General features: G+C 47.0%; 1 protein-coding gene across 11 annotated transcripts in view; it reads left to right on the forward strand.

Moving 5' to 3' along the window:
- The window catches only part of ZFAT (zinc finger and AT-hook domain containing), a 189,375-nt gene that overhangs the window by 95,959 nt on the left and 74,400 nt on the right, over positions 1 to 19,016 (forward strand). For all 11 annotated transcript variants that reach the window (XM_025993483.2, XM_072733877.1, XM_072733882.1 and 8 more), the window contains 3 exons: positions 3,545 to 3,632; positions 5,645 to 5,794; positions 7,807 to 7,980. In XM_025993483.2, the coding sequence (XP_025849268.2) occupies positions 3,545 to 3,632; positions 5,645 to 5,794; positions 7,807 to 7,980 (412 nt within the window). The remainder of the gene's footprint in view (positions 1 to 3,544; positions 3,633 to 5,644; positions 5,795 to 7,806; positions 7,981 to 19,016) is intronic.

Here is a 19,016-nt window from a genome sequence, read left to right on the forward strand (position 1 = left end):
TAGGTTCTTATCTTTGCTCTACTATAGATAAGATTTTTGTTTTATTTTGTTTATATCTCTGGCTTCTTTCAGTATTTTTTCTTTAACTTTGGTTTTTTTGTAGTTTGAACATGATAGGTGTAGTTTATTTGGGATTACTCCTATTTGGTATTCCCTGAGCTCTCTGGATCTGTCTTGGTGTTCGACATCCTATTGGGGAAATTGTCAGGTATTATTGTTTCAAATATTTCTTCAGTTCTTTTATCTCCTTCATCTTCTCATGTTCCCATTATGTGTACATTACACCATCTGTTGTCCCACAGTCCTTGGATATTCTGTTCTGTCTTCATCAGTCTTCTTTCCTGCCTGCTTTTTAGTTTTAGAGGTTTCTTTGGAAATATCCCTAAGCTCAGGACTTCTTTCCTCAGCTGTGTTTGGTCTCCTACTACACCCATCAGATGCATTTTTCTGTTGCAGTGATTTGACCTCTAGCATTTCTTTGTTGGTTCTTTCTGAGAATTTTCATCTCTCTGCTCACATTGCCCATCTCCTCTTGCATGCTGTCTATTTCATCCAGTAGAGCCCTGAGCATGCACGTCAGAGTAGTTTTAAATGCTCAGTCTGATAATTCCAGCATCCTTGCCATATCTGAGTCTGGTTCTGATGCTTGCTCTGTCACTTTAGACTGTGGTTTTTTTTTTTTTTTTTTTTGCCTCTTGGTGTGTCTTGTTTTTTTCTTCCTTCATAGCTGGACAGGAATGGGTCCAAGGAACTACTGTAAATAGGCCTTTATTAATGTTTTGGTAGGGTGTGAAGGAGGGGGGGTCATTCTAGAATCCTGTGACTAGGTGTCAGTCTGTTAGTGAGCCTCTCTGCTCCTGGACTGAACTTCACCAGTGTTTTCCGCCCCCCCCCCCCCCCCCCCCCCCCCCCCCCCGCCGACGCTCTTAGGTGGGAAAGGATGATTGAAGTGGGCTGGGTTTGGGTATGTCCTTTCTCTCACATGGAAGGCTGTAGGGGGCAGGTCGGGGTATTGACCTTCCCCTTGGTGGCTTAGTCTCTGGTAATACCCCAACAGGTTTGGCTCTGGGTAACTGGTTTCCCCTGGGGGCAGGCCTTGGGAAGAAGAATCGAATGATGTGGGGTATTTTGAAATGGTTCCCTTTCCCCTCTTCCTGTGAAGCCTGGGTTTTTCTCTGATATTCACTGTAGTACGAAGTCAAGTGCCTGGGGAGAAAACTCAGAAAAGTGGATGCCCCTGGACATTTTAACTCTACTTGTCTATTGTGAGCTTCCAGCAGTACATTAATTCCAGTCCTAGTTTCCCTGCCCTGGGCCTGGTTCTTAGGGGGGGTTTCTGCTTGTGGGTTTCTGCTCCAATAAGTTTGTGATTCTCTGCCTTCTCTCCAGTTTGCGGAGCAGTGGTTTGCCTATGACCTCCTGTCTCTTACAGATTAAGAAGAGTTGTTGTGTTTTCAGTTTGTACAGCATTTCATTTGTTGTTAGGATGAAGTGGAGACTTCTGAGATTCTTACGTGCTGGACTAGAAATTGGAAGTCCCCTTTATGTGTTTTTAATTTCTTTTTTTTCCTCCTAACAAGGAGGCTACTTTTATCGCTATTTTACAAAGAAACCAGGGCATTGACAGGTGAAGTCACTTGCCCAAAGTTCCCCCAGCTAATAAGTGGTGAAACCAGGGTTTGAACCTAGGGACTTGGAGCCCTGAGTCTGTACTCCTAGTCACTGTCTTAGGGGAGCAGGAACTCGGGAGTACAGAGGTCTAGTTTAGATGGCCACCTCTGCCCTTGGGGGGGTAGTGTGACCTTGGGCAGCTTCTCAAATGCCTCATGGGGTGTGGTATGTAGAGTGCAGCACTCTGCAGGAATAAGTTCTTCAGAAATGGTCACTATTGTTGCTATTATTATATATTGGTATAAGGAGACTGCATTTTGGGGCGGCTTATTCGTTTACTATGGCATGAGGAGCATTTGGTGCAATGCTGAGCTCCTAATAGGTAGGTGGACAGTAAATAGTGGGAATTTGTTCTATAAATTGAAGCAGTCATGGACTATTAACATCCTCCAGAACACACACAGCCCAATACCTTTCCTTGCAGTCACAGCTCCTGCATTTCTTATGGGCTTGTAAAGTTTGTTAATAATACCGATTGCACTTTGAAGCTCATTGTGGGTGTTTCTCTGCTTGGTAAGTTTGTACCGATACTGCCTCACTTGGTTGTCTTTCCTATTGGGGACACTGAGGGTGGGAGCAAACTCACACACAAAGCTGTGTGCCGTCTGGTAGCCTCTCCCAGGTGTGGATCACCTGTAGCACAGATAGAGTCCAGCTAAAGCCCTTTCCCTTGGTCAGCTCACCCGTGTTAGTGCCTAGAGCCCCTAGACCGCCAAGTGGCATAAACAACGATGTTTATGGTCTCACAGTTCTGGAGGCCAGGATTCCAAGATCAAGGTGTCAGCAGGGTTACTTCCTCCTGAGGGCCATGAGAGAGAGTCTCTTCTTTGCTTCTCTCCTAGCTTCTGGTGTTTGCCAGCAATCTTTGTTGTTTCTTGGCTTGCAGATTCATCACCTGGATTTCTGCCTCCTTATTCACATGCCATCCCCCCCGTATGCGTGTCTGTGTCCAAATTTCCTTTTTTTAAAATAAGGACACCAGTCATGTAGGAATTAAGTCTCCCCTAAGGACTTCATCTTCACTAATTGCATCTGCAATGACCCTGTTTCTAGTTCAGGTCTCATCCTGAAGTACTACTGGGGGTTAGAGCTTCAATATATGAATTTTGCAGGGGACACAGTTTAACCCATAACACCCACCCTTTGGGGAAAATTGGCGTATGAAATAGCCCTACAATGAGCTGAAGGAACAGGCAAATGGGTAGAAGCTAGCTTGATGATTCACAAGAGCTGCTCCCGTGGTGGGATGTAGCATGGCAGTTAGCCAGACCTGTGAGGCCAGGTGCAATGTAGAGAGAACACCTTACCTGCAGCCTCAGTGGGACACAGGCCTTGGGAGTAGTAGGAGCAGCCTGGAGTGGGCGTCTTGGGTCCAAAGGCCAGCTCCTCCTCTCAATGACTTGGCCTCATTTCTTAATCTGTAATGTGACCATCATAATGCCTGCCGATTGAAAGTGATTATGAGTCTCAGTAAAATAACTTCTGTGAAACCCCCCACACACCACGCAGAGAGCATTGGAGGACATAATACACGTCGGGTCGTGGAGCGCCGCTGGTCTGTGTGGTAGACCTCGAGGCGGAGCCCTGCCCTCTGCTGGCCTGCCCACCTCCACCGGACTGTCATGTGTAAGCCCCATCCCTCCCTTCTGAAATGGAGCCAGTACCATTCCCCAACACTCCAGAGCTCCCCAGGTGTGTGGGCCAGGTGCAGGTGGCATGTCACGTGTTTGCAGAGGTGCACTGTGGTCTAGCTGTGGTGGCGGTGGTGGCAATGGTGGCCGTGGTGGGGGAGGTGGTGGTGATGGTGGTGGTTTTTTCATGGAGCCCAGGGTTAAATGAGACACTCCATTGATTGCACTCTCTTTCTGTTAAGGATAAAAGGAGTTATTCTTGTCCAGTGTGTGAAAAGTCTTTTTCAGAAGACCGACTGATAAAGTCGCACATCAAGACCAACCATCCCGGTAAGGTTATGCATTTTGGAGAGGAGATTAATTTTAAACCGCTTATGTTTGTTTTAAAAACTCAGCATTATATATCAACTGCACGAAATGGAAATGAAGGGGGATGAAAGTATGAGTGAATTTGAGGGAAACAATTACCTTTATTTAACGGGGGGGAGTTGTTGTAATTATTCACTTCATTTTATCCCTTCATCTGGTCTTCTGATACATGTTCCCACACTCCCATCTCCCCCTCCCTTTTAATGTCCAAGTACCTTCGGATGGGTCACTTACAAGCAGGTCTGACCTAGACTCAGCTGCTTGGGTGCCTGTGAAAAGTTTGTTGCCCGTCATGGTGGTCTGAGGAGCTGTGCTGAGTTGGAGTGACCGTCACCTCGGGTCTCCCCACGCTGGTCTCTTGACACTCAGAGGTGTGAAGCATGAGCCATTCATACCTGTCACACCTGTTTTCTCCACCTGGGACCCATTTCCTCCCCTCTGCTCAATTACTTCCTGTTTATTCTGTGTTTTTCCTGGGAGTCCCGTCCTTGGGGAGGATTTGGGGACTCCCGGCTGGGAGCAGGGCTCCCCCCATACCCCACTCTTGGTGCACTGACCCCTTGTGTTCTGGTCATTGGCACTTCCCTGACCCCTGTGAGGGCCGTGGGGAAGGCTGTTAAGGGTTAAGGCCCATCCCCAGATCCCCGGTGTCATATGGGGCAGGCCCGAGAGCACAGATGCAGGTGCTGTGTATGGTATGAAGGAGGAATAGGTAAGGTGGGTGCGCTTTTCCCTTCATCCATGTGTCTTTTATATCTGCCCCTGTGTTAGGGCATTGACTCACTGAGATCATAAATGATACTAGAGAAAAGTAAAGAAATAACGGAATTCACCAACACTTATGTTTTATCTGGGAACAGATAGAGCCTTTAAGGCCTTCATCTGTGTGGGAACACGTGGGTTATGGGATTATGGCCTCATTCTACCTTTCCTGTTCCAGCCTGTGTCCAGTGTGAGCCGAGGATGCTCGTTCAGATTGGACAGCCTTTGCTCATGAACATTTGTGAGGTGTTGTCTTTGGTCTAAACTTCACATATATACAACACACAGGATAATATGAGGAACCCCCAGGTATCCTCAACAGCTCAGCTTCTGTACTTGTGAGCATTTTGTCAGACTTGTTTTATGGATTGACCCTCAAAAGTATTTGTTCTGGAATATCTTTTTTTTTTTTTTTTTTAAGATTTTATTTATTTGCGAGAGAGAGAGAGAGAGCAAGCAAGCAGGAGGAGAGGCAGAGGCAGAGGGAGAAGCAGACTCTCTGCTGAGCAGGGAGCCTGATACAGGACTCGATCCCAGGACCCCAGGATCATGACCTGAGCCAAAGGGAGACGCTCAACCACTGAGCTACCCAGGTGTCCCATGTTCTAGAATATCTTAAAGTATGTCTCACACGTATGTAACTTCCTCATAAAAAAGAATGTTGGATGCATCTCCAACTAATCAGTGTCTTTTGTAACATAACCACCAGGTCACCATTAAAACAAACAATTAATGGTGATTTGTTATTACCATTACTATTACCTAGGATTAGTTCATTTAAGATTTCCTCAGTCAATACAAGATTGTTTGAATCAGGACCCAGACATTTTGCCTTTAGTTGTTATGTCAATTGAGTTTCTTTAATTCCGTGGGACACCCCACTCCACTTTTGTTCTCATGACAGCGACTTATTGGAAGGGACTGGATTGCTTTTCCTGTAGGTGATTTCATGTCCTGCATTTGTCTGATGGTGCCTCACGGTATTGTTTCTCCATCCCTCACATTTTATGCTTATGGATATTTAGATCTGAGACTTGATTAGATTCCGGTTTAATTTTTAGGCAAAAATCCTACCACATGACTCCAGGGGGCACATCTTGATTGGTCACCTGAGTGCTGCTGGGGTTGGCCAGGGCATCCAGGCAGTCTCCTATGTCTCTTGGGAGCCTATCCTCTTTGGCTTCTGATAGACCCCCCTGCTTTTCTTCCAGAGGTGTCCATGAGCACTATTTCTGAGGTTCTCGGGAGGAGGGTTCAGCTGAAAGGTCTGATTGGGAAGCGAGCCATGAAGTGCCCGTACTGTGATTTCTATTTCATGAAGAACGGCTCAGATCTCCAGCGTCATATCTGGGCTCATGAAGGTGAGTACTCATCTTTCAGGGTGGAGCACCCTTTAGTTTTGTGCTTCCATGCTTCATGTGGGGAGTACTTTAGGAGGAAGCTGTATCGCCTTGTGCCTTATATTTAGACTTCTCCAGCTTACTGAGAAATGTGTCCACCAGCCAGCTAAGCTCAGTGATTTTAGTCACTGCCTGTTGAGTTGCAAATGCAGTGAGCAGAAGTGTACAGTTGTATAGCGTCCGTTGGAAACGTAGTGAAAATATAGTGAAGTGTAGTGAAATAAATTCCCATGATGTCTGTGCTAGACAGTGAGCTTCAGAGAACAGCACCATCTTCATCACCTTGGTAATTGGTGCCCGCTGCAGGGTGCTGGCACAGTAGGTGCTGAGGAAGTGTTGGTGTTACGGGTGAACAAAGGTGAAGAGGACAGCAGAGAGGCCTCTAGTCCAGCATCGTGGAGGAAGAATCCAGAAGGCAGGAGAGTTGCATGGAGATGAAGTAGCAGAAAGAGGAAGATAGGCTGTGATTTTGGGGTGCTTTCTTGTGAAGGGAAGCTTGGGGAGCACACTCTGGGAATTTGGGCATTTGGAGTTCCGGAGGCTGCTGGAGATAGCAGGCTACCAACTTTGCTTCCCACTGTAAGGATGTGGCTCTCCTGGGGTTGCAGTGCAGAGCCAGGAGCCTGGGGAGCCCTTCCGGACTCGTGCCGAGGTGAGTTAGGAAGCTGGCATGCCGCAGGCAGGAATACAAGAGGGTTCCTGGAGAGGGTTTCGACGGCGAGGAATAGAAACACCTGTTCTCAGGCCTTGGGTATGCACCATGAGGAAGGGAGAGGTGAGCAGTTCAGTACTTGATGGCATAGGGACCCAGACAGGACGGCAGGAGTGGAGCTCAGAGCCCAGGTAAGAGGTACTGTTTATTTACCACCATGCATGCACCTGCGCTCTGAACTCTGGTCATACCCCGTAGCCTTGTTGAAGCCTTGGCTTCCTTAACCGCAGTCTTGGGTCTTGTAGACAAGGTCTGAAAATGCTGAGCACACCGTGTGTCACATCCCCCACCCCGTGCTCAGTGTCGGGCACAGCATCCTTCTCCCTGTGCATGTTGCGCTAGGTGTCATGGCCTTTTGCTTCACATTTCCCCCTGGACGGCGGCCGCAGGGGCCCTGGCTTCTCAGCCTCAGAGCCCCTCAGTGTGTGCTCCAGAGTAGGTCTGCAGTGCGCGTTTGTCTAGTGGAGGGGGAGCAGCCACAGTTCAAGCCATTAGCCCAACAATAGCCAGCATCCTAAGGCTCTGCTCAGTTTATGAAAATGTGCCCTTGTGTCTGATCCTAGGTATCCAGTCCCATTGATTTCTTTTTTTTTTTTTTAATTTTATTTATTTATTCATGAGAGACACAGAAAGAGAGAGAGACAGAGGCATAGGCAGAGGGAGAAGCAGGCCCCACGCAGGGAGCCTGACATGGTACTCGATCCCAGATCTCTAGGATCATGCCTTGGGCCAAAGGCAGGCACTTAACCGCTGAGCCACCCAGGGATCCCCCGATCCCATTGATTTCTGCACAGATCCATGTTTACTTTAATTCTGGTCAACTTAACTCCGTTCAATTGAATTTAACGAACATGTGCTACAGAAACTGCTTGGAGTCTGTGCCCAAGAGGAATTCCTGGACTATGGGGAGAGGCAGGTGTGGACGACCTGCAGTGTGCTATAGCAGTTCTGATAGAGAATTCCAGGAGATGGGGACACATGGAGATACAGAGAGGGAAGCAAGGGGACTGTCTTGGGCCAATCAGAGAAGGCCACATGCTGGAGGCCGTGGCAAGACAGGGCACGGCAGTTGGAAGGAATGGCATAGATGAGAGCATGGCAAGGCATGTGTGCAGTGTGTTCAGGAAGGCACGTGCCCTGCTTTGTTCAACAGGGATATGCACGTATGTTCTTGGGACACATACGCATATGCACACGTAGGTGTGTGTGTGTATGTGTGATTTTGTTATACATGGATCTGTTTTTCCTCCTCCTCTGGTAGGTGTGAAACCCTTCAAATGTTCTTTGTGCGAGTACGCAACTCGAAGCAAGAGTAACCTCAAGGCTCATATGAATCGTCATAGCACTGAGAAAACTCACCTGTGTGACATGTGTGGCAAAAAATTCAAATCAAAAGGGACGTTGAAAAGTCATAAGCTCCTTCATACTGCTGACGGTAAGTAAATAACTCCATACCATAGTGCGTGTTTTTTTTTTTTTTTAACCCTCTTGAAAGTGAGACGTGAAGCTGACGTTTCAAGTCCAGCAGAAGCAGTGGATGTGTCTGCAGGCCAGAAAGAGCGGGGTCTTCTAGAATTTCGATTCTGATCAAGGGCAAAACTCCCCGTGCTCAGGACTGGAGCCGTGTCTGACCTCCACTGTGCATGGGTGGGTGGATGGGGAGGGGATGCTGCTCCAGGGAGTAAGGCACCCTCAGGAGGCCTTGACCTGAAAGTTGCAATCCTCTTCAGCCCTCCAGCCCCACCTGAGCCTGAGGGGCATTCTGATCACACCTGACCTGAGGCTTCCAAGTGGATGCTTGTCATCCAAGCAACTTCAGGGTTTGATATTCAGGCCAAAATGGGGCTCAGTTTAAAATACCAACAATACTTGGGCAAATTTGACCTTGATGAAGTACACTTACGTTGATCTCTAATTTCATTCATTCGTAAGGAACCATTGATTGAGTTCTTACTACGTCCCAGACTCCCAGATGTGCCTGGGGTATAGGGTAGGTAAGGAACAGTTGCTGCCACCAAGGAGTCTATACCCCAGTGGGGAGAAAGAGAAGCATGCAGGCCGGGCAAAAGGTGGGTGCTGTGATGGAAGGGGGCTTGGCAGCCCTAGGGAGAAGGAGAGGTGGTGGGCAGTGGTCACAGTGGCCAAGAAAGTCCCTGAGACGAGCAGAATAGAGGGAAGAAAAGCAGAATTGTTTTAAGAAGACAGGCAGCTAAACCATAAGAGGCCTTTAATGTTTTTAATTTTCTTTTAAAAACCCCAATTGTGGGAAGGTCTTGTCAGTATTCTATGTTAATGAGATTAATAAACCATATTCATAAATAAAACAACCAGATGGCTGTTTTAGCACAATTATATACAAAAATTGGAATTCACCCTAAAAATCAAGAGTGATTGCAACAATTATTTTTGATTTCCGAACTTATGGGATGACATAGCCTTTAGGTCCTGCCTTTATTTTAAGAATGTTCTAAGGAATCAATCCTGTTGTGTGTGGGTGAGCTTGAGGGGCTTGTGGGGAGGCCACAGGCTTAGCTCGGCTTCATTAGACTTGAAGATCCAGGGCTTGCCTAGGCTGAATGAAGTCCAGGGCCATAACTATGCAGATTTAAGCAGTGTGCCGTAAATAAGAAAATCCATAAGCAAAATAATTAAAAACGCAGTGACAGTAAAGCAGTTTTGCCCTGAGTAATGAAAGCATTAAATCATGTAATTATTCATGAATTCTGTACCTTCGGAAACAATACGCCTTCCTGGTATTTCTTGACGTGGAAGCACACGAGTCACAGAATCCTGAAAAATACAGTGCCACTGTATTTTTACAATACAAGCCACTAATGACAAGTGGTTGTCCTCAGCACTGGAGGCCTGGGGTGTCCCCTGGGCTGTGGTGGCCGGGGCGCTGTGGCCTCATGCCTGGCCCAGAGGTCTGGGTTCTGGCCTGAAAGGATTCACGGAGATGGGGTGTGTGTCTAATCAGGGGCCGTGGACTGACCGTAGTTGGATGTGGAGGGGAGGGCTGGGGCGGGGTGAGGGCAGCAGTATCATGGTGGGCATGGCAGTGGGCAGTGACACATGCCGCCTGTCCCACCTGTCACTTTGCTCCCTGAGCTCTTCAGCAGGAGAGGGAATTCGGATGGGCAAAGATGGTGTGTACTCAAAGCGCTAAGACAACCTTCTGGAAGGGGGAAGGCCTTGTAGGCATTATGAAATATTTTGTGACAAAACAGGAAATTTGGATTGTTTTTTCTTCTCTCTTTCTCTTTTTTTTTTTTTTTTCCTGCCATTTTAGGGAGTTTGAGGTATTTGTAAAGTCATGTGTTGTTTTCAGACACTCACCAGTCTGGGAAGAAGAGCATCATGCCTTAGGTGTGGTGAGAACACGACCGGAATGGAGGGTCCTGCTGCCTTGGTGCGCCACCTTTCCACCCCATGTGGGCTTGAGTTTGGCAGGGCAGGATAAGGACATGACACCTTGACACCCCCGGGTCTCTCTCGACCATGCTTTGTGATGAGGGCCAGTGTAGCTTCACCCGGTCTAACTCAGGGGTGGCCCCTATTTCCCCATGGTTACGAGGACTCACCATGGTCTCATGTTGTCTCCAAGGCCAGCTTGATAACGTGGGGTGCCCGACCACAGCCTGGGTGTCCCAGCTCCAGGGACGGTCTGCTCTGCAGCTGGAATCAAACGACAGGTCTACCTTTTTCCTTTCAGTTTTAAAAAAAGCTTTGAAAAAAGTTGAGTTCCATCTCCTACCCACTTTTTTGGTGCACTCACATTTTATTTGGATGGTTCCTAAAAGCTCTTTGTATCTCAGTGGTTTGTCATACTGTGCACGTATTTCCCTCTAACTCAACATTTGCCTTTACGTTTTGTTAGCCACGTGTTTTTATATACGGAAGTTTAAATAACCTTGCTTGCTTGCTTATTTATTTATTTATTTATTTATTTAGATTTTATTTGTTTATTCATGAGAGACAGAGAGGCAGAGACACAGGCAGAGGGAGAAGCAGGCTCCATGCAGGGAGCCCGACATGGGACTCGATCCTGGGTCTCCAGGATCATCCTGGGCCGAAGGCAGGCTCTAAACCGCTGGGTTTCCCCAGGGATCCCCACCTTGAATATTTATACTTACAAGTTTTATCCTTTATTTTTTTCTCTGTTGAAAGAAACCTCCCTCATCTTAGGGGAAACTTCTTTTGTAATTTCTTCAAGTTTTATTTTTGTAGTTTATAACATTTAACAATAGTTAATGTAGTTTATAACATTAAACAATATTCTTGAAATTTATTTTGGTGTGTGGTGTGTGGTAGGGATCTTACTATTTTTTTTTTTTTAACAATTTTCAGTTGACTCAACATATTTATAGAGAAATCAGTCCTTTTCATTTTATTTTGGAATGCCGGTCTCTGAAGATGCTGGGCACGTTCTGAGATTTTGGTCTGTTTCGACAATCTCTGTTTCTAGTATGTTGTTTTATTAGGTACTATTTCTATAACTAATTCAATTACACACACGTATGTTACTCTTTTTTCTTTTCTATGAACGTCTCTTAGTTTTTCTCATTTAGTTATTATTCCTTTGGGTAAATTTTGAAACTGCTTGGTCAAGATAAGAAAAATATCTTCCAAAAAAAAAAAAAAAAGAAAAAGAAAAATACCTTCCTCTCCACCAAAGGAGGACACTCTCTCCCACCCCGGGGATGCCCCTGTGAACCATGTGACAGCATCACACGTCCTCGAGTTCCTCAGGAAAAAGTGCTGCTACTCAGGACTTGGTTGCCTCGATGAGGCTGTTAGCCTGGAAGCATAGAATTAGCTCTTTACTTGGAAGCAAACATTGCTTTAAAACCTGCCTGGGATGACTTGGGTTTTAGTGTATCTGTTGTATCAGTAGTGATTCCACAGCTGGTCCCCTGGAGAAGCTGTGTGGGGTAGGTAGAGCTACGACGGAGGCCTGAGTTTTGAGTCTTGCTTGCCTCTGCCTCGTAGGGTGTGCTTGGTCAGGTCACTTTTCTGAGCCTCAGTTTCCTTCTCAGTAAAACAGGGATAATGATAGCCCTGTGTTTTCTGGGCTGGAGGGTCAAATACCAGAAAGTGCCTCCTGCTCACCTGGGCCCCACCTGCCCTTCTGGGGCCGCCTTAGCTCTGACCTCCTGCCCTCAAAGCCCGCACACTCCTAGGCTGATGTCTCCCCGGCCTGCCCGTGCTTGCACACTGTTTCTGTGGAAGGCTTCCCAGCTTCTGTCTCCAGCTCTGACTGCCCGCTCAGCATCTTCACCTGCACGTCTAGAAGGCATCTAAGCCTATGCGACACTTCAGCTCCTCATCTGCCCCTGACCTGTGTCTCCTGCCAGCCAGGGATCCCCAGACGTGGAACAAACACAGTAAAGGTTTTAGACTTGAAGTGCCATGTATGGTTCCTGCCGTATATTCTTCTTCTTTTTGATTTGTTTTGTTTTCTTCCCACAAACCTTGAAAGCTGTCAAAGCCATTCTGAACTCCCAGCTGTGCAGATACAGACTGGATTTGGTCCGGGGACCAGAGTTGGATGGCCCCTGACATACCCGTGTCAGTCACTGGCCACTCCTTGTGGTTCATTTGGGTCAGAAACCTCAGGTCATTCCCGACTATCTCGTTCACACCCTGCCAATGGCCCGTTAGCAACTTCTGTGTGTTTTCCCTCAGTTTCCCTTTCTGGCACCCTCGTGGTGTTGTGTTTGTCCACCTCATGCGTCCTTTCTTGCTGTGGCCACCTGACGCTCTCCCTGTCTTTGGTCTTACCCCGCAGTCAGCTCCTGGACAGTGGCCAAGCCACAGCCCAGCTGATCCTCCCTCTCAGCTCCCCCATCTCCACCCATCTCCTCTGCTCTCCCCTGACCATCCTCTTTCTAGACACTTCCATCCCCTTCCTGTTCTCATACCTGCCAGGTCCCTGCCCTCTTGGGCATTTGCCTTCCTTCTGCTGCCATGCTCTTCCCACCGAGTCCCTTACAGCCCACCAGCCCTCTGCATCATCCAGACCCCGTGAGTCCCTTAGGTGTCTCTTCCTGCCTTCTCTGTCTCGAGCATCCTGTGTGGTTTGTGTCTGCCATGGGACTTCTCCCCAGTACCTTCAGGCTTTCTTCCATCTTTTTTTACTGTTTCTCCATAGACTTCTGTGTTCTGTGCATTATCATTTCCTTGTTCATGACTTTCCATGTCTTCCACAAGACTGTGAGCTCCCCAGGCAGGGACTTTGGACCTACCACATTTGCTTGGTTTTGTATCCCAGGTACTTAAAACAATGACTGGCTTACAGTAGGTACTCAATAAATGTTCGTTGGTTGAATGAGCAAAAAAAAAAAAAAACCACAAACAAACAAAAAATGTGAAGGGCCTTGCAGACAGTAGTTGGGATGTAGAAACACTCGAAAAGTGCCAATTATTTTCCCCACCTCATCCCTCAGTTGTGTTACATCAAATGCTTGTGATTTGTAGGTTGTAAAATATGATGGAAACACTTACTAGTAAAGGAATCTTGGGTTTCTCTCAATGAAGTGAAAGGAACTGAGTAGCCTCCCCTTTTACCTGCTTGTGAATCCAACTTTTCACATTTCGGGGCTTCTCTGAAGTGATGGGTCCCTGTTTGCTCATCTTGTTTCCCAGAGGAGCTCATTACTGTGCCTTAGAAAGGAGAGGTCACAGTGGGCAGAGGTTTCAGTTCAAAGGTTTGTCACTCAATATGTCCAGAGAGAGATGTTGATCTGTAAAGGGCCCAATTAAACCCTTGGGGTGTGTGGCGGCGGTATGAAAGAATTTCATGCAAAAATCCTGCTAAAGCGCATTTTCCCCTTTTTGGCTTTAAAGAGGGCCTCCGCGTGTGTGGTCTAGGCTTTCCGGGGATCACGCCACCCCCAGCAGATGGGGCAGGTACAGGGGCGCCGTGCCTTGCTGTGACATATTCCAGCGAGAATCCCCAGTCAGGAACTAAAAAGCTCTCTGAGGAGCGGTGCTAATCCTTCGGGTCCCCTCCTGCCCCATCCAACCTGCCCTTGTACCCTTGAGTTAAGACGTTTTCTGGTAAAATGTAACACAGAGGGATTCTCCAAGCTTCAAGCACTCTTGTGCGTGTCATAATTAGACAAGTCGAGCGTCGAGTGTGGAGCTGAGTTCTGAGCGGAGGAAGCACCATCCCCTCCCCACCTCCCCCCCACACTCCTTCAGTTTGTGATAAGAGGTTCCACAGTGACACGTGGAAATACTCTAGGAGCTGGACATGTGGAGTTATTTTTCTCCTCTTCCACTCTGCAAGCAGAGTCCTTGTAGGATAGAGTAGCCCCACTTAATCCGTAGTCTCTTTACTTCTAGAAACACACATTCTAGAGCCAGGAAGTTAATAAATGGAAAATTTGTATCTGAGCAGCCAGCTGGCCTTCCAAGTTCATATACGAGGCTTCGGTGAGCCTGGCTTCTGCACAGGATCCTTGTCCCTCTCACCCTGCTGCTCAAGGTGAAGGGATGGGGTGGGCATGGACACGGTGGCCTTCCATGGCTTACCCTTGCCGGCCGGTGTCTGGGTGATGGGCAGCAGCGTGCAGGCCGACGTCAGTGCCCTTCTGCATGTGCCCCCTGGCTGTGCCCACCTGAAGGTCTTCTCAGGTTTTTATACACCGGAGAAGTAACAGCCCATAGAATAAAAGGAACCGTATGGCTTTCTGAACAGTCCCCTTAGACTACTACACAGATTTGTGTGTTGAATAAGGCTTGCGGACCTAAAACCTCAGTAGGGTGGAGGGGTCTCAGCAACAGATTGCAGATACCAGGCCCAGCGTCTGTGACCTCAAGCCAGTTGTGGTGCCCTGCCCTCTCCCGTCCTTTTCTCTGGCTCTGGGCCGCCTTCTCTTTCTTCCCATGCCGGGAGGCCAATGTCTTCCTCCTTGTCTCGAAACCGATATCTAATTACAGAGAACCATCCATCTCTTAAGTCTGCACTTGCCTGGAGTTCTGCCGTTAAAGCACAGAGGCTGAAGCCTTCAACCGTATTTTTATTGCTGTAGCTATTTCTGTCCTGATTTGCCATTGTACAAAGTCCTGCAGATGCTAGAGCTGTGGAGATGATGCTCCGCACACTGCCGGCTGCAGCACGTGTTACGCTTCCTGTGGGGAGCTTTTCTTACCTTAGGCAGCACACCCCGGTGTGCCAGGCTGCATGGGGCGGTGGTAGGGCAGACCAGCTTGGAGCCACTTGCAGCCCATACGACCTTGAACCCGTGCTTCGTGAGCCCCGTTCATTTCCTGTGGCCACTGTAACAAACGACCATACATGTAGTGGCTCGAATCAACACAGACTTACAGTGCGACAGCTGTGGGGCTCAGAAATCTGAAATCAGGTTGTCAGCAGGGCTGCATTCTTTCTGGAGGCTCTAGGGGAGACTCTGAGTCTAGCCTTCCTTGTTTCTAGTATCTGCCCGTCTCCTTTGCCTCCATGTTCAGAGGCAGCAGCAAGGTCCTTCCAACCTGGCTGTCCCTCTGCTTCCATGATTACATCTCCTCTGTGACCCTGACCCTCTGTCTCCCATAAAGACCTTTACGATTTCACTGAGCCGATCTGGATAATAGAAGGTGATCTAGCTCAAGATCCTTAACCTGGTCACATCTGCAAAATCCCTTTTGGCATAGTAGGTAATAGGCTCTGGGGATTGGGACCTGGCTATCTTTGGGGGAGGGCACTACCGACTGCAGCGGGGTTGTGGGAAGATTATTACTTGGGTTCATATTAAGTGTGTCAGTTCATTCTAAGTGTCAGGTGGATGTGCCTCTTCTCCTAGTGGTCAGTGTTGTCATACTGTCAACACAGGGTGGACACAGCGTATTTATAGCGCTTCGTCATCTGTGTCATTTAGGAAAGATTCACTTCTCTTCTCTCAGATATTCTCTCATTAGGAAGGCACAGTGCAAGAGTTAGTATTTAAAGAGCATCAGTGTTGAAAAAGGTAGTCAGTGTTCTGATAAATTTACTTATGCAAAATATCACCGTTTGCAGTAAGACTGGATCAACAGTCTTGATAGGATCTTTTCACCCTCATGCCTCTAGATATTCTCACTAGTAATAGTTCTGATTTATGCAAATTTCCTTAAGTATTTTAATGCCCTTTCAAGTTTGAGGTACACATAAAATTTGATTTGGCAGGAGTGATTTCATTTAACAGGTTTTTAAACAAGGTGCCTTAAATTAGAAGAAATTGTCCATCGCTGTCTTTCTTTGTGTGCTGATGGACTCCAAATGCCAGAAGACAAAGGGCATGGTCTTATTTTCATAGGATGGTTTGAGATTTTTCTACCATTCCACCTCTCCCTAGTTTTATATAGAGCTCTATTTAAAGTAACCAAGCAGCTGGAACCGTCCTCAGGGAAGCTCATCGAGGAGATGAGGGTGTAGTAAGACACAAAGGAAGCTGACAGGTGCTATGCAGTTTCTTTTTTTTTTTTTTTTTTTTTTAGTTTTTTGAGATGTAATTGAAGGTGTACAGCATAGTGTTTTGGTATAGTGTATATATTATTAAGTGATCACCATAATATGTTTAGTTAACATCCATCACAGCACTTAGTTACAAACTCTCTTGTTATGATCAAGTATTTTTTAATTTAATATATTTGACATATAACATTGTATAAATTTAAGGTGTACAATGTGTTAATTTGTTACATATTTATATTTATATTATCATATGTTGCCATCATAGTAACACTGTATTTATCACATTTGCATTGTAGTGCAATATTGTTGTGTATATTCATTATATTCTGCATTAGCTCCCTATGGCTTATTTACTACGTTGCAAACTTGAGCCTGCGACAACATCAGTTTTTATCTCTTCATTCCCTGGTAACCACCATTTTACTCTGTGTTTTTTTTTTTTTTTACCCAGTTTGACATTTTTACATTCCACAGAGAATACAGTGCTTGCCTTTCTTTATCTGACTTACCTCACTTAGCGTAATGGCATCGAGGTCCATTCGTGTTGTTGCAAATGGCAAGATACTCTCCGTTCTCATAGCTGAATAATATTCCATTGTTTGCCACTTCTTTACTATCCATTCATCCATTGATAACGTTTGTCTAATTTCTGTGTCTTGACTGTTGTGAACATGGGGGTGCAGATAGTTGTTTGGAATCCTGTTCCTTTGCATGTTATACCCAGTAGTGGAATTGCTAGATAGTAAATAGTAGATGGTATGGGAGATCTATTTTTAATTTTGGGGGGAAGCTCCATATTGTTTTGCATGGTGGTTGAACCATTTTACATTCCCACCAACAGAGCCCTGGGGTCCCCTTTTCTCCACATCCTCACCAGGGTACTGTGTGTTTTCTAAGTGCTGGTCCCCAGGCTGGGGGCTACATATATCCTGGAGGGAACCCCACCACCACCAACAGCTGCCTGCAGGTGTGGGATAAGTGCTGCTCCCCTCTACATGGGATAGCCTCCTCCTGGGGCAGAGTGTGCAGCGAGGCTGGTGCCCCAGTGGCTCTCCGGCCCTCCCTCTTGCACATTCATCTTGTCCTCCACAGCAGAAGGAAACCCAACAGGGAGGGCAGTTCCACATCCCTTGGGGTTGGGGGTACCTGTCTTCACCTAACTCAAGGCAGAGTAACCAGGATTTCTGTTTTGCCCTCCAAATCCTGTGCCCTCTGTCCTAACATGACAGGCTGGGTAAAGGGCACATCTCAGGATCCCTGGACACCAGACCCAGCACTTGGGTAAAGGGCATATCTCAGGATCCCTGGACTCTCCTCTGCTGTCTGTCTGGTGCTGCTTGATTTCAGGCAATGTCCTGGCACCAGGTCCAGCCAGTGCTTCACAGGTCAGAGGTGAGCTTCATTCCATCAGCAAGTCAGCCGTGGAATGCTGGCCGAGGAGCTCACATTACCAGAGAAAGAGACTGCTGCCAAGGGAAAGTGGAATGCAGAGGGATGAACAGAAGGAGTGGAGGTGACCTTTCCACCCACTCCCTTCCATCTTCGAAGGGGACTTGTATCAGATCACACCTTTTGTGCTTGCTTTGGCAGCACATATACTAAAACAGATCACACCTTTTGAGGGAACTAGGAGCTGGTGGTGAAACACCGCGTCCAGAACAGGCCGCAGTGTCTACAGTGGAAAATCTCCAGCCAGCCCGGCTCTCAGAAAGACGCAGAACTGAGAGTCGCGGGGCAAATAGTGCCAATGGTATCTTTTTCCTTACCCCCTGCACCAGCAGCCAAGTATTCCGCAGACTATGATGCCTTTGAACCCCGCCTGACACATGTTTTCTTGAACTATTGGGCACGAGTTTCTGAGCCCCTTTCTGGGGAAGGTAGCCTGTTTTGTTCTTGTGGTGGGGTCTTTTTTCCCCCTTACCTTTTTAAAATTCAAGCATCATACACATGCAAAAAAAGCGTGTACTTGGTAAGGGTACAGCCAACTGGATTGTCACAAAGGCATCTCACCTGCATCCCCACATCCCAGGGTAAGACACAGGACATCACTAGCCCCTCTGGAGTCAGCCTTACCCTCCTACCAGCCATCCCCTTCCCTCCTCAAAGTAGCAGCTGCCCGGACTTGGAACACTGTAACCTGATCTTGCCTGTCTGAACTTCACCTAAACTGATAGGATAAGTGCTCTTTTGTGTCTGCCTTCTTCCCTTTAACATTATTTGTGAGGTTCATCTGGGTTGTTATGATTTTGACCTTTAACATCTAGGCCTCTGGGTCAGGTAAGAAGAATATCCTACCTGAGTCCAAATTCTGTGGATCGTAGCAGGGAAGACATTATTTCCTGCAGTTTGCCTTCTTCACTGTTTTTGGCAGTGTTTTTGTAGTCAGCTGGGAGTGCTTTCCTCAAGAGTGTTTCTGCAGAAGGTGGTATGGTTCTGCTTTCTTTCTCCTCCTCGCTGACAGGACTGGGCTCAGAATGACTTTTGACTGTTTGCCAACGTTAGATTGTGCCTCTGAAGACAAGAAATGACCCCCTCAGAGATTCTTCACCAAATTAGGCCACTGTCTTCTCTTCGTGAAGAAGACGGCAAAGATGCCTGGTCAGAAGGAGCACCGTAAGTCAGCGTACAGCCAGGCAAGGCTGGGGTTCACTTAAAAGACAATGAATTCTCTCAAAGTTCAGTTCAGGAACCACTGATACCATCTTATGGTTCCATGTTGAAAGATCTGTCTTATTAATTGTATGTCCTAGGAGGTGGGCTGAGACATCCCAGCCTTTCAGTGATGGGATGCTAATTTATCCAAAATCTTGTTCTTTTGCCCAGAAAACAGCATTTTCTGTTTCCCCTTAAAACAGCAGTCACAAAGATCTAATAATACCTTCCTGTGAGAGTGCCCACGATTCTGTTACCTAACATAAATTACTCTTTTAAAAATTCTTTTTTGGGGCATCTGAATGGCTCAGTCTATTAAGTGTCTGACTGTTGATCTCAGCTTAGGTCTTGATCTCAGGGTC

This window comes from Vulpes vulpes, chromosome 13 (assembly GCF_048418805.1).
Source record: "Vulpes vulpes isolate BD-2025 chromosome 13, VulVul3, whole genome shotgun sequence".
Taxonomy (NCBI): domain Eukaryota; kingdom Metazoa; phylum Chordata; class Mammalia; order Carnivora; family Canidae; genus Vulpes; species Vulpes vulpes.